The sequence below is a fragment of the Eleginops maclovinus genome, chromosome 19 (genome assembly GCF_036324505.1).
Source record: "Eleginops maclovinus isolate JMC-PN-2008 ecotype Puerto Natales chromosome 19, JC_Emac_rtc_rv5, whole genome shotgun sequence".
Taxonomy (NCBI): Eukaryota; Metazoa; Chordata; class Actinopteri; order Perciformes; family Eleginopidae; genus Eleginops; species Eleginops maclovinus.
Genome location: NC_086367.1, coordinates 5,887,510 through 5,907,480, shown reverse-complemented (window position 1 = coordinate 5,907,480; position 19,971 = coordinate 5,887,510). Strand labels below are relative to the sequence as shown.

Genomic DNA, 19,971 nt, shown 5'->3' with positions numbered 1-19,971 from the left:
TCTCAGGGTTAATGCATATCTCAGGTGTTTAGGAAGTTAATTCCAGATCTGCGGCACATAGAAACTGAAAGCTGGCTCTGCATGTTTGGTTTTGACACAACCAACAAGGAGTAGACTGGTCCCAAATGATCTGGGTGGCTTGCAACAGATCATCACATCTAAAATATATAAAAAGACCCATCAGCCCGGCGCTTACCATGGTGGCCTCCTCGATGACGGAGTAATCAGCTTGCTGCAGGTAGCGGTGGAGGATGTTGCACAGCATACAGGAGGGGTTTTCATGCAGGTAGCGCGCTCTTTTAGTCACGCGGTTGTACTTGCTCCGGATTGGGATGTGGATGCTCTTTTTCTGTTGGGGACGACAAAAAGTAGATATAAAAATCAGCAAATCCAGATGTTGAACTCCTTCACATATCCTTGACCCGCGTCACTTTGGGTGTACAGATGCATTGCTGACCTCCAAAGCTTCGGTCATGATGCAGCCCATAACGGCACACACTCGCAAAGTGCCCTCCATATCCAGTTTGCGTAGAGAGGACTTGAGCTGGTCGATGGGAACCAGCCAGGCTCCGATGGCAGGTGTGGCTGTGCTGAGCAGATTCAGCTGCCTGTGAACACGGCAGGGTGTCAGATAGTTGATCAATATATCCTAAAAATGTACTTTCTTCTGCCGTTTCAGATCAAACAGTGTATGTACTGTACCATTGTGACATCAATACTTTAGCAACGAAAAATTGTGTTTTGGTGCTGTAAATCACAGATATGAGACATGTGTTGCAATTGAATCATGCTAAGCCCCTCCCTAAAACTCCCACTGTCCAATCACTGTTAGTTAACAGGCGCAGGAACCATGTCAAGCTCTCAGAAGGCTGCATGTCAAACCTGAAAGTTGGACGGCCGATATCCTAAAGGTTTAGAGGGGGTGTCCAATTTTTTCATCTTTCCGAAAGTCCAAAATGCAAGAAGCGAGACGTCAGGTATCAAGAAAAACGTATTAGCTCGCTCCAATGTATGACGCTAATAATAGATGGATAGAATAGATGGATATAATAGATAGAAAGAAGTACTTTATTGATCTATTCTATCAATCTATTATAAGCGTTTTACCTTGGAGCGAGTTAATACGTTTTTCTAATGTAAACTAGCTTAGCACATTAGCCAACAAAGGCAGATTAAGTGTATGGAAGCTAATAATATATGAACAATATTGTGCTGCTTTAAACAGAAGGAAAAAGCTGGAATTTAAGTTGACACTACAAAATTACAGCTTTTTGGACACAATAGAGTGGTGCAGGAATGAGTCCTAAAACCCAATATTGTATCGATAAAGTATGGATATTTTATTATATAAACTATTCATATTGCAATTCCAGGTTTTTGTTAACAATTGCTTTTTCAATCCACTAGATTGTGCTGAGCTTTTTCTTGTGCGGTCATGGTCATGGGTAAAGTCAGTGGGATTCGCAGGCAGTTAGTCAAAACAAAGATGGAGTCAGCCAAGAGAGAAATCAGAAATGTGCCATATCGCAGTATATCGTATCGCAATACTTAACATATCGTAGAATCAATAGTATCGTATCGTGGGGACCATGGTGATTCCCACCCCTAATATGCATGTCAACATGTATGTAAAGAGGTCCGTAAACATGTTGGAGTCTCACCTGGAGATGGCCTGTGAAGGTGATCGCACGTTAGTGGGAGCGGCGAAACTGAACCAGATCTCCCTGATAGTCAGCTTCATGCTGCTGGAGTCCGGAGGCGGGGGCATGAGGGGGAGGTCTTTCTTCAGGTCGTCTGACTCCACTCCTTCGTCCTGCAGAGGACAAGAGAACAGGGTTTAAGTTCCAGTATTGCAGCTTTGGAATGGATCAACTCCTCTGTGAGCAGAACCACAACATACCCCTGTCAGCCCGATTATAGCTTTGATTTGCCAGCATGGCTTATACTCAAGATCACAATTAATCTTTTCCGGTTTGATGACTTTAGTCTCCTTGGATCAGACTTTATTGGAAATAAAAAAGTTTTGATACACATCTGAACGAGTACAAATGAGCTCATTTTGTTTTAACAAGACATTTAGTCAAATCGGAATCAAAGACTTCCAACAGGCAGTGAGCTTTTTCATGTTTGCAAAAAAAACAAATATATGGGAGCTTCAAAGCTTTATTAACAGTTTGCAAACGCTCTCAGATTTATGGAGAAACACAGATGTATGATGACTTTAGTCTCATGGGCGACTTAAGATCGCTGACTTACCGCATTAAGCAAAGGGCTTGAGCTAGAAGTCAGACGGAATATCATCAGAATGTATCTGATGACAACCATCAATGGCTCCCAGACTGTTTGGGTCGACAAGGATTGCACCAAGAGCTTCAGTATGAGTCTGAGTCTTGATCATGTCCCCACCTTGAGTCTTCAGAGGGTGCCTGTGCTGTGGAAGAACTCCTGCTTCCTTCCTGCCTAAGACGCTGCGTCCCTTTAGCTTTTATTTTATTCTTATGTGGTACAACTGTCATGAAACCTAATCCCCACCAAGGGATCATTAAGGTATTTACATTCTGATTGACAGTAGAACACTCAGCTTTACTCACCTGGTCATCTGAGTCTGAGTTTTCGTTGGCATCAGAGGCGGGGCTTACGGTGTCATTAGGCAGGTTGTCGTCGGAGACGTCTGTGCTGTAACCGCTGCCCGTCTGAGAGCCGGTGGAGCCGTTGGACTTGGACATCCCCGTCTTCCCCACGGTGTCTGAGCGACCCATCACTCCGAATGAATTGTAAAGGATGGCTCCTGACTGACGGCCCCCTGCAACACAAAGCGTATTCACGATTCTGTGTTCTTCGTCCCTTTTGGTATTTTGATTTTGTTCATATCCCCAGGTCTCTATCGATGCTTCGCTTACCTTTGACCGTGAGGTTCTCTATGCCGCATTCGAACATGATCCAGCCCCATTTCTCAAGAGAGGTGGCGGAGCGTCCCAGATCGCCTGCTGTGGCATGGGCGTCTGTCTCATCCACCATTGAGAACTCCTCCAATTCCTCCAGGCCAAAGAGCACTTTGGACTTCTCGAAAGGGATCGCTGTGATGGCGCATGTGCCGATGTCTATAGAAACAGAAAAAAAAACACATATTATTAGGCGGTATCTGGTTCAATAATTTTACTGAAAGGAACGTGGGAAGAACAAAGAGGGTTAGACAATTTAAAATCTATTTATGAGAAAAAAACTGTCCAAAAAGGGTTTTAAATACTGTTGCTTGGTACAAGTGGTCGAGTGAAGTATTGGTTCAGTTAATCAAAACTTTATCGAAATAAGGAGTAGTCCAAATTCCAAATTGAAGTACGATAGATATTTGGTAAAGGGAAAATATGTGAAAATATCTAAATGAAGTATTATGGATCTACCTACTTAGGGTTAGGGTTAAGAATTTAGCAAGCAATGTTTGAAAAAAGGTCCTTTATCTCGAATCGTATACCATCTGGTTAAGGGATTACATTTAGGTGCGTCATGTTGAATGCCAGTGTACCACTTTAGATACCGCAAAGGATCAAACATGGCTGCCATCCTTGAGAACCAACCTGTGGAGTCGAGGCCTCTCAGCTGGCTGTGGATACGGTGGATGTTGAGCCTGGCAGGCGATTTCTTTGCCTTTCTCGATACCGGCGTTGGAGCGCAGTGAGCCCGAAGACTGTGGCTGCATCTTAGTTGCGGAGGCGTACTTCTCCAGATTGACCGACGGTCGTCCATGTTCCAAAGTGTTGGGCGTCTCCTCTACAATCCCCCTGAAAGAGTAGGAAGAAAATGTGCGTTTGAGTTTGAGCTTAGCTGCTAATATGTGTTAGGATTTTGTAAGAGCTTGAAAGACACACACCATTGTAAATGACAGTAAGTTATAAATGGAAGTCTTAAAAAGGGATATATGTATTCCTAAATCCACTGTGATAACTGCAAAACTGAATTGTACCAAGCGGTATAGAGTAGCACAGTCATATTTTAAGAATTTGGCATCGCAATGGCTCCCTCAACTGAAAGCAATGAGATTTTTTCATTGGAGTCACCATTACTGCGGAAAATAAAATACATTATTAAAAAAAGCTGAAAAATCGAAACATATCAAAAATATTTGTAATACAATTAAACTTAAAAGCAATTGCCAGATGTAAAAAGTTAACCTAATAAACAATCTACATCACATTCACATGACTTCCCGTATCCACCGCTAACCTGAAGCGGCTAATATTTGGTGTCATGAGGTTTAGGAGACTTATTTAGCCACTTATTAGCAACCTCTGTTTTAAAGTCCTTTAATTTTGAAGATAGAATGTAAATTGTACGTGAAGTGTATTAGTTTTAGCGCACAAGTAGGGAATATGTTGTGATATCAGGTGTGTGAATGTTGTTATTGAAATGTAGGCGCTGTATTTTGTGTTGACCTGCCCAGAGACTGCAGATGGAAATTAGCAAACTGCTATACACTTTGAGATTTCTGTTCTTTTCGTACATGGTCCCTGACAATTAAACCAATACACTAACTAAAGTGAAGGCTAAGAAGCTTCAGACATTCTTGGGTGTGGTATTTACTGACATATTTTATGTTTCTTATTCAAAAACCCATTGACTAACACAGCCAGGAAGTGCTGAAATGCTGACCTAGTTCCAGGTCTAGGACTCATTCCTGCACCATTCTATACTAAAAACATGTGCAGCAGGCACACCTACCCTGAGCATAGTTACTCTAAAAAGCTTAGTCATTGTAAACGCACCCCCACACAAGCTGACAGAAGGAGCAGTGGAGGCGTTACCTGTTCATTCTGAACTGGGTGGCGATCCTGTCGAAGCACAGCGCCACCAGAGACACGTGTGTGACGCACTTACTGGAGCTCGACGGTGACCCCTCCTCTACAGAAGCCTGCAGCAGGCAGAGGTTCACCTGTGGGAGGAGAGGAACAAACAAAAAGACAACTCAACCAAACTGTGCGGTCAAGTGTTATTATTCTCTATTTTAAAAACCGTTGCAGTGGAGATAAATTAGAGCACTGTCCACATGGAACTCTTTAAAAAGACACATTATGGTTCAACAGAGATGAATGCAGCAATACAACCATGATTAACCTGCGTGTGAGCAGAGCATTCCCAAATGTAAGATTGTTTTGGTATTTCTGGATATGAAGATATACAGAGAGCAGAGGGAAAATCTATACTGCAGAGCACAAATGTATTATGTATCTGCTATGACTTCCATTCAGGCTCAAATAGGATCACACTATTGTTAGGATATGGTGTATTTCTCTAAAAGAACTGAACTGTTTTATTTAACCCCTAGGATATCTGATCATTACCATCATAATCATTATAAAAACTATAAGTCAGATTGGTCGTTGGAAATGTATTGTTTATTATTAGGATATGCGCATTAGGAATGGCATTTTCCACTAAATTAGTTTTTAGTTCTGTTGATTCTTTAATTATTCTAATTATTCTGTATTCTTTTTTTCAAACTCTCCATTAAGTATCTATTATTGACTGTCTAGACCGATTGGATAAATGTTAAGCTGCCTATATTGTGCCAAAGTCCGGACGTGGCTACTTTTATTTTTATATCAGTTATTTTTTGTTGACTGGACTTATAACTTCACATTGTACTTTTTACATTATATTTTAATTTAATATGTCATTTTTGCACTTGATGCAGATAAAATCCTACTTTTATGTTGTGTTAGATTCGATTTAGCTCTTCAATGGTGTTTTATTTGTCATTATATTTTCTATGTGCATTACTTTGTTTAACTTGTTGCTGCAAAGTAAAAGATCTCAATTTGGGATCAATAAAGTATATCTTATCCTAATCTTATCTTTCGCCCCATTACAGTAATGTTAAGTTTATAGTGGTACCATAAAATATTGTAAAGGGTTAGTTTGACTTGTTTCAGCACATGGAGGAACTTAACTCACTGAAGCTAAAGCAGTTAGCACTTACAAAGGTTAGCCTTATTGTAGATTAATGGGCTTGCTTTTTTTCTGTTCAATATTTGTAAATTACAACAGTCGATGCAGACGACTACAGACGATACAATTACAAATTATACTAAAGGCTGAAACCTTCAAATAAAATAATAAATAATACAATTCTCACTATAAATATTTAGATTTTTAACAGTCATAAGAGGATAAAACACAATAAAATACCCGTAATACAAGAAATTCCCATTTCTGGATTCTTGCTGTTATAGGTTTGTATTTCTATGGTTGAAACAATGTGAACCTCTTTGGATTAAAACCTCAGCTACATGAAATAAGGTTTCCTGTAATCCAGACATTTACTAAATCCCACGTAGAAAGAGCTGCAATACATTGAGCATTTTTGATGCAAGTGGGACGCTTTCATGGTATATGCTTCATTACGCAGAGGTATTACTCTACACAAACGCTGACTCCACTGTACGTAGCGTTCAGTGTGAAATGCAGCGCTCGCTCTCCTGGTTAGAGCGCAGATTGACGAACTGTGCTGGCCTCTCATTATTCCGGGTCAGGGGGTCTCACCTTGGGGATGGAGACGTTGGCTTGGAGGCCCTTGATTTTCACATTATCCGGTTTGACGGACAGGTCCGTCTGGCCGTGGGTGTTGTTGAGGGAGCCGGGGGTCGTGCCCTCCGTCTTGGACAGCTTGGGCTCCTGCTTGCCTGTTTGGCTCTGCTCGGATCCAAAAAAACAGTTGGAAATTAATCACCAGGCAACAATTGGCAAGCTGTTTTCCCTCAAATCTGAGAGATATTTGGAATATCTATCCCTCCATTATCTGGATTTTAAAATACAAAGACTTTATTATGCTTGATTAATAATTTACACTTCTGCAGGAATAAAATCTTTCCCTTGAATAAACTCATATTAAAAGTAAATTGCTTCTAAAACAATTGAATTTAACTGCTCCTACATGATGTTTAAATATTTAAAAAGGGCTTTTACATTGATGTGACTCATCTGGAAACCTTAACACATTAAATATATATATATATACACACACACACATATATATATATATATATATATACACACATATATATATATATACGGTCTCTTAATTTCTTCCTGAGCTGTATGATAGCAGCTAAGATAATATCCCACAAGCATCTGCCCTGCGTAGACATGAAACCCAAGGGAATCACAGCGGCTCTCTGCTTGTTGCCGTTAGCTAGGTGTCTGAAAACTGTCAGATTTCATGCTAATAATCCAGAAAGCATGTTATAATGAAGCTTGCAGTTTGATAGCGTCAGAGATAATATGCCCTGCGTAGCACACATTATACAGAGGGTGATCACAGCGGCTCTGTGGGACAGCGGCTCTGTCGATGATTTGAGTCAGGGGTGTCCAAACTGTGGACAACTCCATTGTCCATTTTGAACCAGCCCTCAGCCAATTAAAAAAGTATGATGGAATATGGCCCACACCTGAAACTTGTGCTTGTCTTATGTTGAACTTCCTAAATATATATTTAAAATATATTACACAGTATGTGTTAATAAGCGTTAAATCAAAAAGTCCAATGACTTATTGACATAGAAAGCTTGAAATAAACCCTTCCTATTTCCCGTTATCAGATTCAATCTGAGGCTTCTGTTTTAAGGAAGGAGGTACAGGAGCAACACTTTATGTAATACAATAAATAAAACAAATACTTATAAAGCATCATTTACTTACATTTGATTGATAATGCTAACTTATAAATTGACTCGAGTGAGGGGCCCAGCCATTCGTATATTTTTCTGTATGTCACCCCTGCTTTATGTGTAGTAAAACTGTTGGACTTGTTGCCAATAATATAGAAAGCTTATTATAATAATGCTTTAATATAATAGAGGCACATTATACAGAGGGTGATCACAGCGGCTCTCGCTTCAGTTAAGTGGCAGAAAATCCCCTTCATGCCAATCATTTAGAAATCCTGTTATAGTAAAGTCAAAAGTCTTCTGATGTCTCTCACATATTTGTCATACATTTCTTGAGTTAACAACACAAGTTTATTTGTTTCATCTCCTCTCAAAATACTTTAAATTTTAACTTGTGATTCATCATGATTTATCACAGATTTTATATATATATATATATATATATATATATATATACAGATACAGTGGGGCAAAAAAGTATTTAGTCAGCCACCAATTGTGCAAGTTCTCCCATTTAAAAAGATGAGAGAGGCCTGTAATTTTCATCATAGGTATACCTCAACTATGAGAGACAGAATGAGCAAAAAAAATCCAGGAAATCACATTGTAGGATTTTTAAAGAATTTATTTTCAAATGATTGTGGAAAATAAGTATTTGGTCAATAACAAAAGTTCATCTCAATACTTTGTTATATACCCTTTGTTGGCAATGACAGAGCTCAAACGTTTTCTGTAAGTCTTCACAAGGTTTTCACACACTGTTGCTGGTATTTTGGCCCATTCCTCCATGCAGATCTCCTCTAAAGCAGTGATGTTTTGGGGCTATCGCTGGGCAACACGGACTTTCAACTCCCTCCAAAGATTTTCTATGGGGTTGAGATCTGGAGACTGGCTAGGCCACTCCAGGACCTTGAAATGCTTCTTACGAAGCCACTCCTTCGTTGCCCTGGCGGTGTGTTTGGGATCATTGTCATGCTGAAAGACCCAGCCACGCTTCATCTTCAGTGCCCTTGCTGATGGAAGGAGGTTTTCACTCAAAATCTCACGATACATGGCCCCGTTCATTCTTTCCTTTACACGGATCAGTCGTCCTGGTCCCTTTGCAGAAAAACAGCCCCAAAGCATGATGTTTCCACCCCCATGCTTCACAGTAGGTATGGTGTTCTTTGGATGCAACTCTGCATTCTTTCTCCTCCAAACACGACGAGTTGAGTTTTTACCAAAAAGTTCTATTTTGGTTTCATCTGACCATATGACATTCTCCCAATCCTCTTCTGGATCATCCAAATGCCCTCTAGCAAACTTCAGACGGGCCTGGACATGTACTGGCTTAAGCAGGGGGACACGTCTGGAACTGCAGGATTTAAGTCCCTGGCGGCGTAGTGTGTTACTGATGGTAGCCTCTGTTACTTTGGTCCCAGCTCTCTGCAGGTCATTCACTAGGTCCCCCCGTGTGGTTCTGGGATTTTTGCTCACCGTTCTTGTGATCATTTTGACCCCACGGGGTGAGATCTTGCGTGGAGCCCCAGATTGAGGGAGATTAGCAGTGGTCTTGTATGTCTTCCATTTTCTAATAATTGCTCCCACAGTTGATTTCTTCACACCAAGCTGCTTACCTATTGCAGATTCAGTTTTCCCAGCCTGGTGCAGGTCTACAATTTTGTCTCTGGTCTCCTTTGACAGCTCTTTGGTCTTGGCCATAGTGGAGTTTGGAGTATGACTGTTTGAGGTTGTGGACAGGTGTCTTTTATACTGATAACGAGTTCAAAAAGGTGCCATTAATACAGGTAACGAGTGGAGGACAGAGGAGCCTCTTAAAGAAGAACTTACAGGTCTGTGAGAGCCAGAATCTTGCTTGTTTGTAGGTGACCAAATACTTATTTTACCGAGGAATTTACCAATTAATTCATTAAAAATCCTACAATGTGATTTCCTGGATTGTTTTTTCTCATTCTGTCTCTCATAGTTGAGGTATACCTATGATAAAAATGACAGGCCTCTCTCATCTTTTTAAATGGGAGAACTTGCACAATTGGGGCTGACTAAATACTTTTTTGCCCCACTGTATATACAGCTCTGGAAAAAATTAAAAGACCGCTTCTTTGTGTTGGAATTCATCAGCCACTGAAATGGAATGGCTGCCATAAACATGTAGAGAATGAGATTTTATCCCCTGACGCCAATAATATTAGCCCATCTCCTTGAGTTTACTCACGGACTCGGTGACTGTGGACTTGCTGATCTGGTACGCTTCATTGAGGACCTTCCCATGCAGGTCATCCAGGATGGCTGCAGGGTGCCGGATACTGACAAAGTGCACCATGGACTCGATGTACCTGAAAAACATGCAGATGTCATAAAACTGGTGGAGCTGTTTGCTCTTTTGTATTATTTAACAATCAAACATTTACTTTATTGGGTATTTATTAAAGACAGGTAGAGGGATTGGGCACCAGAGAACGCATTTGGTTTTGATCAGGAAAATAAGAGGAAGAAATATTGAAGATTGTCAAAATCTAAGGAAAATAAATGTGATTAAGCTACATTCTTGCATTGACAATGGCCTTTTAATCTGCAGTTTGATTTGAAAATAGTGTTTGGTTTTCAGAACAAGTCAGCGCTACAAAGAAACACACTTTCATAGGGTTAGAAATATACTACATATACTCACTCTATCTTTTACCAGATTGGATTCAGATCAGATATAAACATTTAATCAAATTTACTGTATCAGTTTTTGGGAGCTTGGCTTCTTCTCCACCTTCTGGCTACAGTCTACCCATCGGAGCGCTGTGCTAGCCAAGAGCTAAGTGCGCATCGTAAACCCAGAGATGTTCGCCTTTGGCAAAATAAATATTAAAATTGGAGGAGAACCAAGAGCGAGAGCAGACTCTGAGTCAGCAGAATTTTAAATCCAAGATCAAGTGTTTGCATGGATTCACTTTGCTTTAAGATGGCAATAGACAAGTAATCATTATGAATTCAATGGTGATTGCACACAATAATGGCAGATATTATGACACCATTTGTGTTAAGACTGGATAGCCTGTGAAATTCTGTCGGCCTTTGGGTCTAGATCTCCAATTTAAAACCTTTAATTATATTACAGAAAAAAGCTGTGAGAATTTTGAATAATGTACAACCCCGAGAACATACAAACCAATGATTTATTGAGTCAGGGCTGTTCAAATTTTCAAGACTGAATAGAATTACAGACGGCTTTAGTTATGCATAAAGCAAAAACAACAATACTACCATAAAATCTATTTGTTTTATTCTCAGAGGATGGGTATCAGAGGAGAACATTTATTGTTAAGCATCAGTTTGCACATCCTATTTTAAAGCAGATGTGTCTCTGTAGTTGGCGTAAGAAGGTGGAATTGTTTGACGAACCATTTAAAAAGGGCTGTATCAACATTTCTAAGTTTAAGAAAATGTATTAAAAAGAAGTAATCAGACAATATGAAGTAGACTTTTGATTGTGTTGTGGTTTTGTGTTTCTGTAGGTACGTGTAAGCAACTGTGACTGACGGTTTGTTTACGGTTATTTCATTTTTTGTTATTTTATTTTAAGAAGGGGAAGGTAAAATAAGGTTTTCTTCTCCCTGCTCCTTTCAACCATGGGCTATAAAATGTGTGTTGAGTGTACATGTTTTATTTTAAAATAATATAATATGTAATATGTGTGGAATAAAACAAATAAATACATTTCACAATTACAATCCATGGGGAGAAGCTCAGCGTCACCGCCTACCAGAGAGCAATTTGCAAAACCTTTAGAGGGAAGAGGAACAATCATAAAAAAATGCTTTCCACGACTCTGGATCTTACTTTCACTGTTTTTTTGGCTCAATCCCAGCCCCCTCTACCCCAGCGTAACACTGTGAGTTCTGTGCTGCTGTTGTTAACATGGTGTGGAGGCAATCCTGGCCAGACTCTGAATGTACAGCACCAGGGTGATCCATTTCAAAAAGTAATGAGTTCCTTGGCCGGTGCTACACCCTATCCACTCAGTTAAATGAAAACCAGGCCAGTTGACAAATGTTCTGAAACTGGAAGAAGTAATTAAAAGAGAATACTACACGCTGCGCAGTTCCTACCTGTCCAGGGATTCGGCCACGAGGGGCGTGAGCACCACGTTGATGGCTCCCTTCACCTCCACGATGGCCGTGGTCCTGGTCTGAGCTAGAGGCTGCTCCAGAGTCCAGTCGTCTGTCGTGGTGTCCTCGTCCGTGTTCTCCATGGCCCTCTTATCCAGCGGGGTGTATGGGGTACTGGGGAGGAATTAAGATACAATCTCTAATCACACGGCCCCACGTCCTATTGTAAGGCGTCCTTGGGTTTCTTGAAAGACGCTATATAAATCCAAGTATTATAATAATAATAATATTATTATTATTATTATTATATTACTGTATATGTATAATGAAACAGAGTAGTTTGCTACAGTGTAAAGAGGTGGATGCTGATGAGAATACTGAGATATTCAATTCCCACTGGTATCACTGTCCATGTTTTACTGGATTCTTTCTGTTTTGCTTTAATTTTCTTTTTAAATTGTTTTCTTTTAACCTATTTTAATTTCTTGTCAGCTTTACTTCAAGGGATTTTCATTCGGATCACTGTTGATGTTTTATCTTGTTGTTATGTTTGTTCTGTAAAGCACTTTGGGCTGCTTTGTGCATGAAAGGTGCTATACAAATAAAGTGTGTTATTCTTATTACTGTTATTATTATTATTATTATTATTATTATTATTATTATATGTAAAACATACTTTCTTAAGAGGATTTTTTTTTTACTTTGAATTTCAGCAACTTCTAAAAGAAATATTTCCCCTTTTGCCTCGTTTATACAAAGAAATAAAATATGAAAGAAGAAATGGAAAAAAAGAAGAGGGGTACTCTTCATTTCATATTCAAAATGTAGATTTACATGTATTTGAGTTTGTTGGCCCCATTTTAGCTTTTTCTGGGAACGTTTTTTAATTGCATTGCACACTCACCGAGCTTTTATCATTGCATGTCCCTAGACTGCTATATAAATAAAACTTTATTTATTATTATTATTTAAATTCCCTCCATGTACTCGAGGAGATGGGGTAGGGTCAAATTTATTTAACATTTTAAATATTAGGGCAAGATTTGTGTAACCAGTGGGCTTTCATACCTGTTGTTTTCTCCCATCAGCTGCAGTCCTCTGTCCAGTAGAGAGCTGGCTGAGAGGCCCTGCTTGATCACCTGCAAAGTAAAACAAGAAGTTGTTACACTCTAACACAGATGTCCTGATGATAAATGTACAGTATACGACTTCTGCTGATGGCTTTTTGTTACCATGGCTTCAGAATTTTATTTGGATACTTTTTACATTTTTTGAGTTTTTGATTAATATATTTTTCTTTTTCTTTCGTTATAAGTATTTACAAAAAAATGCTATTTGTTGAATTTAAATACTAAAACAAATCCATAAATATTCAAGTTTTGATATATTGGGGAAGAATACATACTATTTGCCCAATTCAAGTGCTAAAAATGACCAACAATGTTTAGGGTAGGCATTTATATAGTGGTTTTCGCCCCCTCAAGAAGCTTTTAGATATACAACACAGCCTCCACCCATTCACGTACATTCATACAGTACAGAGGCAGAGGTTGGCAGAGGCTGAATATGGGGTTCAGTATCTTCCCCAGCGACACAACGACATGTTCGCTGCAGGGTTTTGGGATCGAACCACCAACCTTCCAATTGGAGGATAAACACCCACACAGAGACTGTTCTAAATTCAGACCTTAAAGCTGGGAACAGAGAGCTGGTCGAAAGAGGCGCCACTCTCCTCGCTGGTGGGCGTGTCCAAATCTAAGGGGCGGTGCAGAGAAGACTTGGACGTCCTCTTATTGGTGGGCTGCTTCACAGACCAGTTTGAGACCTGCCACAGTGGAAGTGAAGGGTGTTAAAATCTGATAGAAAAGAAAATTCACAGGGCAGGCATTACCTTAGTTAAGGCTTTTATAAGAAATGTCTATGGGGCAAATACACTCTACATCAGTGTGTCCATTAGGTGGTTTTTACCCAACTTTGATCGGGAAAATCTGCTGAAGTCCGACGCGTTTACATTTCTCTGGTTTTAATTCAAGCCTGCCTTAATTACAAACTAAAGAGCCACGCCTATATGTATTTACAAAGTTTACAAAGAGTATTTTTTATTATTTCTGTGTTATTTTATCAAAGAATATGCTAATATATCCAAAGCTAAGAAAAACTCTGTTTTTGTGTTAAGAGTTATTGCAAATGTTTCCTAATCTTTAATTATGATTAAATGACTGCGTCTTACTTGTTTTGTTTTTTTGCAATTTGCAAAAGTCTAAAGTCTTCATTTATTTTAAATAAGCCAACTTTTTCAATACAAAATATAATAATATAATTTAATATGTATTTATTTTTTTGTTTGTTTATTTCTTTTGATGAGACTTGTTTTATTTGAAAGAAAATATAAATCTACATGCCTTAATGATGTTATTATTTTTAAACTCCAATTCCAATTAATTGATGTAGGCTTAAAAATAAACACAGATAATATTTGATTCATGGGAATTTCTCCCAATGGTACGGAATATTAAAGTCCTCCCAGACACCAAACAGAAACGCTGCTCTACACATGGAGATGAAAGTATTTGTCTCGGATACCAACAATAAATTGACCACACTGAAAGGGTCTACCTGGTAGTGGGCCAGATAATTCTGGTAGCATGCCATGACGTGGGGTTGCCGGGTTACAGGGCCGGGTTCAGCAGTCTTCTCGGCCTCCACGGAGCTCTCCTCCTCCATGGCCAGCGCCGAGACGAAGGAGGCCTGGGACGTGTGGCTGGGCAGGGGATGGGGCGGCAGCGGGGGCAGGAAGGGGGGCATGGGCAGGGGCCGGGGCTCAGTGATCAGCTCCCCGTTGAGGACGTAGGTGAGGGGGCCCTCCACGCTGTGGTAGATGGAGCTCCGGCTGGGGGGAGGAAATATAAATATTAACACATAGGCACCAAAGTGAGCTTCAAGCGAGATATACAACCATTTTAGTGTAAAAGCATGTTCAGAAATACATGGAAATCCTGTTTATGTCACTGCAAACCTTTGAAATGTTAGGAGTTTTTGTTTCATACTTTTGCTATTAGCCGCATGCTATATATGGAATACACCCCATGTATTGCTTTTGTTTGGATTATGGCTGCAATTTTGTCATTGATTCTTTTTGTTTATGTTGTTGATGGCTGTTTTGCAGAGCTGGCTACGTCCCTTTAAAAAAACTAACAGAGAAATTAATCCGTCCAAAATCATCAACAGCGTGGGAGCACTTACCTTTAAATAAGATTAAAAGTGTGTCACCTGCCATTTGTGTAAAAACAAACTTTCATGCCATGGGAGCAACACAGTAGCACGAGGATATTCGCATTGGCGTCCGGTGTGTACGCACCATAAGTTAAGATACGATAAGAATTACTTTATTAATTCCAGACTGGGAAATGTTTGTGTTGCAGCAGCATAAACAATACCAATCATTGCACATAGTACAAAATAAATTATAAATAAGAAATAAACAATTCTCAAGTATGAACATCTCAAAGAAGAAATACAAATAGAAATAAACCGGCATTATATATACAGTGGGGCAAAAAAGTATTTAGTCAGCCACCAATTGTGCAAGTTCTCCCATTTAAAAAGATGAGAGGCCTGTCATTTTTATCATAGGTATACCTCAACTATGAGAGACAGAATGAGAAAAAAAAATCCAGGAAATCACATTGTAGGATTTTTAATGAATTAATTTTCAAATTATTGAGGAAAATAAGTATTTGGTCAATAACAAAAGTTCATCTCAATACTTTGTTATATACCCTTTGTTGGCAATGACAGAGGTCAAACGTTTTCTGTAAGTCTTCACAAGGTTTCCACACACTGTTGCTGGTATTTTGGCCCATTCCTCCATGCAGATCTCCTCTAAAGCAGTGATGTTTTGGGGCTGTCGCTGGGCAACACGGACTTTCAACTCCCTCCAAAGATTTTCTATGGGGTTGAGATCTGGAGACTGGCTAGGCCACTCCAGGACCTTGAAATGCTTCTTACGAAGCCACTCCTTCGTTGCCCTGGCGGTGTGTTTGGGATCATTGTCATGCTGAAAGACCCAGCCACGCTTCATCTTCAGTGCCCTTGCTGATGGAAGGAGGTTTTCACTCAAAATCTCACGATACATGGCCCCATTCATTCTTTCCTTTACACGGATCAGTCGTCCTGGTCCCTTTGCAGAAAAACAGCCCCAAAGCATGATGTTTCCACCCCCATGCTTCACAGTAGGTATGGTGTTCTTTGGATGCAACTCTGCATTCTTTCTCCTCCAAACACGACGAGTTGAGTTTTTACCAAAAAGTTCTATTTTGGTTTCATCTGACCTTATGACATTCTCCCAATCCTCTTCTGGATCATCCAAATGCCCTCTAGCAAACTTCAGATGGGCCTGGACATGTATTGGCTTAAGCAGGGGGACACGTCTGGAACTGCAGGATTTAAGTCCCTGGCGGCGTAGTGTGTTACTGATGGTAGCCTCTGTTACTTTGGTCCCAGCTCTCTGCAGGTCATTCACTAGGTCCCCCCGTGTGGTTCTGGGATTTTTGCTCACCGTTCTTGTGATCATTTTGACCCCACAGGGTGAGATCTTGCGTGGAGCCCCAGATCGAGGGAGATTAGCAGTGGTCTTGTATGTCTTCCATTTTCTAATAATTGCTCCCACAGTTGATTTCTTCACACCAAGCTGCTTACCTATTGCAGATTCAGTTTTCCCAGCCTGGTGCAGGTCTACAATTTTGTCTCTGGTCTCCTTTGACAGCTCTTTGGTCTTGGCCATAGTGGAGTTTGGAGTATGACTGTTTGAGGTTGTGGACAGGTGTCTTTTATACTGATAACGAGTTCAAAAAGGTGCCATTAATACAGGTAACGAGTGGAGGACAGAGGAGCCTCTTAAAGAAGAAGTTACAGGTCTGTGAGAGCCAGAAATCTTGCTTGTTTGTAGGTGACCAAATACTTATTTTACCGAGGAATTTACCAATTAATTCATTAAAAATCCTACAATGTGATTTCCTGGATTTTTTTTCTCATTTTGTCTCTCATAGTTGAGGTATACCTTTGATAAAAAATACAGGCCTCTTTCATCTTTTTAAATGGGAGAACTTGCACAATTGGTGGCTGACTAAATACTTTTTTGCCCCACTGTATATATATAGAGAGAGAGACTTACATATACTTATATACATGGCAGTGGCTCAGTAAGTAGGGACTTGGTCTTGGGACCGAAGGGTCGCCGGTTCACGTCCCGATCGGACCCAAAAAAAATATGGAGTGAGCTGGTAGCTGGTTCTCCTTCTAGGCCACTGCCGAGGTGCCCTTGAGCAAGGCACCTAACCTCTATCTGCTCCCTTGGCGCCGGGTACCTGGCTGCCTCTCTGCTCTGCCACCTCTCCTCTGCATGTGGTTGTGTGTGCATGTATTTCCTCTGTGTTTGTGCATGTATATCCTCTGTGTGTTTAATGTGTGTCAACAGAGTAGAGAAAGCAATTTGCCTGTAAGGGATTAATAAAAGTATGTCTTCTTCTTCTTCTTCTTCTTCTTCTTATACAGTTGACTATGAAGATCAATAATCTAGATAAATTACTATAAAAACGTAAGGAAAGACTGATAGGATGTGTTCCCTTCAGAAAAGCTTCTAGTTTATCTGATATGGTTGTTTGCTCAATCGCCTGTAAGGGATTAATAAAAGTATGTCTTCTTCTTCTTCTTCTTCTTCTTCTTCTTCTTATACAGTTGACTATGAAGATCAATAATCTAGATAAATTACTATAAAAACGTAAGGAAAGACTGATAGGATGTGTTCCCTTCAGAAAAGCTTCTAGTTTATCTGATATGGTTGTTTGCTCAATCGCGTCGGAGTCTGTGATCAGTCTTTTCGGCTAAATAATAAACAAACTAACACCTCGACTTAGTAAACTATGGCAATTTAATTTAATGATTAAGATATTTTTGGGGTTTTTTTGCCTTTAATCGGATAGGACAGTGGAGAGTGACAGGAAATTCGAAGAGAGAGTCGGGGTGGGGTCCGGAAAGGACCACGAGTCAGGAATCGAACCCGGGTCGCCGGCGTACGGTGCAGGTGCCCCAGCCTGTTGAACCACGGCCAGGGCCATGATTAAGCTATCTTAAGTGTTCATTTGCTATAATTAGGTCAGGTTGAGACACTGCACTGAAGGAGTGATTAAATTGCATAGTTTGTAGCTTTACTGAACATTTATTTATCTAAATATGACAAGGCATGTATTGAGTTACATGTCCTCATATACATACTCATACTGTCTTTTCAATTTCAGAACAAAACAACAACCTAAGGGGACATTTTTTTGTTCAAAACCAGCTGTGATGTACCGTTAGCACGTGTTTAATAGCGTACATTGGGGTTGTTTTTGTGTGTTGATGTCATTTTGGAAGGGCAGTTTTGTGAATACTGGAAACATTTTTATCCGATTAATCGTATAAATAAACGACAGATTAATCGATTATCAAAATAGTTGTTAAGTAATTAAGTGCATATTTCAGCTATTTACTCAAGCTAGCAGCATTTTGCCTCCATATACCAGGCAAACTGCGATAAAATAAGAATTCCAATTGAGGATATGATAAATCACATGTCACAATAAAGAGAATATTTCAAAAATAGTAGCCTCGGGGGGGATTGAGAAACTTCCTGTTTCCACATTTCACTTCAAGCCCAATATCAAGACATTGGGGTGTGGAATATCAAAATAAAAGCCCTTTGTGATGTCACACTGTACAAGCTGTGCTCCCTGTTAATTCAGATTAATCTAGTAGAATGCTATGCTATGAATGCTAATGCAGTGCAGCACCATTAAGCACCTTTTCAGTAGGATGCCAGGCAGAATTTATTATAATTCCTTTCTTTATAGAGCTTAAGATAGTTCAATTCAGCCTTACAATTCAATAGGGTCATTCCAGTTGAATCCTTTCATGAATCTGAATTGATTATTACAGTTTGTGCAGAAGCTGCATCAATCAAAAAATGTGTTGGAATCGATGCAAGAACATTTTGGGGTAATAGAAAAATGACAAGGTATTTGCAGAGCGAGACCCAAATCCAATTTGCAAAAACACAGCGGCAGTAAGTGGCCGCCCATGGATCAAACATCTCATTTGCTACAAGCCTTCTAACATCACACCCACCCCTGAACGATGGAGTCGCAGTAATAAATGAAAGCTTGTTAAGCTTCGGGGCAAGACGCTGAACACAATGAAATGCAAAACTTGTTGGATATTAAACATAAACAAAGCCATAACACAAATGAATTCCTGAATACTGCAACGTAACGACACTCCACAAAGCAATGATGTCGGTGTGAGTCACCAAAATGAGTTATGATTCATTTGCGATGGTTTTGAAGAACATGCTGTTATTAACACTTAATTACCTTGCACTAATTCACAGTAACGTCCCTTTAAAGGAAGGCGCAATAATTTAAACGTAAAGTTGAGGTCCTACATTATCTAAAATTGTATAATGTAAATAATGACAGAATGGCTCCAATTAATTCATTTAATTTAAGCTAAATATTCTTTTACACCACAACATTTGGGAGGCAAATATCTTACTATTTACCATGCTATATTTATTTAATGAATTAATTTGTATTTATTTATTTATTTTATCATTAATATATATACACACACAACAGCCATAGCTACTAGCTATCTAAAAACAAATATTTAAATATACGGGGTATATGTAAAATTATATTCAGGTTGATATTTGTATTTTGTGTCTCTACTGGGACATGTCTCCATGCTTTAATGTTCAAAGAGCTCTTTATTTTTCTCATACTGCCTGTGCTGCAGCACCTCTTTTCACCCTCTGTCTGAAACCAGAGGCCAGTCTGCTCTGATTGGTCAGCTGGCTAGCTCTGTTGTGCTTGGTCAACCAGTTAGAGATGTCCCTCCCCTTAGCAAATCACCTATAGGTAATAGCTAATAGTGTATGGGAGAGAAACTTTGGGCTTTTAGCCTTTGCAGACCATTCACATGCTTTTCTCTTTTCTGTAGAGTGCTATATTGGTTATGGTAACCAATATAGCACTCTACAGAAAAGATGAAAGCACAAAAAGCTTATCAGGAACCCTTTAAGATTGTAATATTTTTTCTGTCACTCAAGTAAAGGATCTTCTTCAACCAAGAGCAGCACTGCAAGCTTTTGGGGGAACTTGCTAGACAGGTCA

General features: G+C 39.7%; 1 protein-coding gene across 1 annotated transcript in view; it reads right to left on the bottom strand.

Annotated features, from left to right (window-relative positions):
• The window catches only part of kiaa1109 (KIAA1109 ortholog), a 147,501-nt gene that overhangs the window by 90,649 nt on the left and 36,881 nt on the right, over positions 1-19,971 (bottom strand). Inside the window, 14 exon segments of the mRNA XM_063908622.1 lie at positions 197-349; positions 458-608; positions 1,662-1,813; positions 2,592-2,803; positions 2,901-3,101; positions 3,576-3,630; positions 3,632-3,779; positions 4,800-4,927; positions 6,538-6,687; positions 9,877-9,997; positions 11,762-11,935; positions 12,830-12,900; positions 13,449-13,586; positions 14,378-14,651. Of these exon segments, the coding sequence (XP_063764692.1) occupies positions 197-349; positions 458-608; positions 1,662-1,813; positions 2,592-2,803; positions 2,901-3,101; positions 3,576-3,630; positions 3,632-3,779; positions 4,800-4,927; positions 6,538-6,687; positions 9,877-9,997; positions 11,762-11,935; positions 12,830-12,900; positions 13,449-13,586; positions 14,378-14,651 (2,128 nt within the window).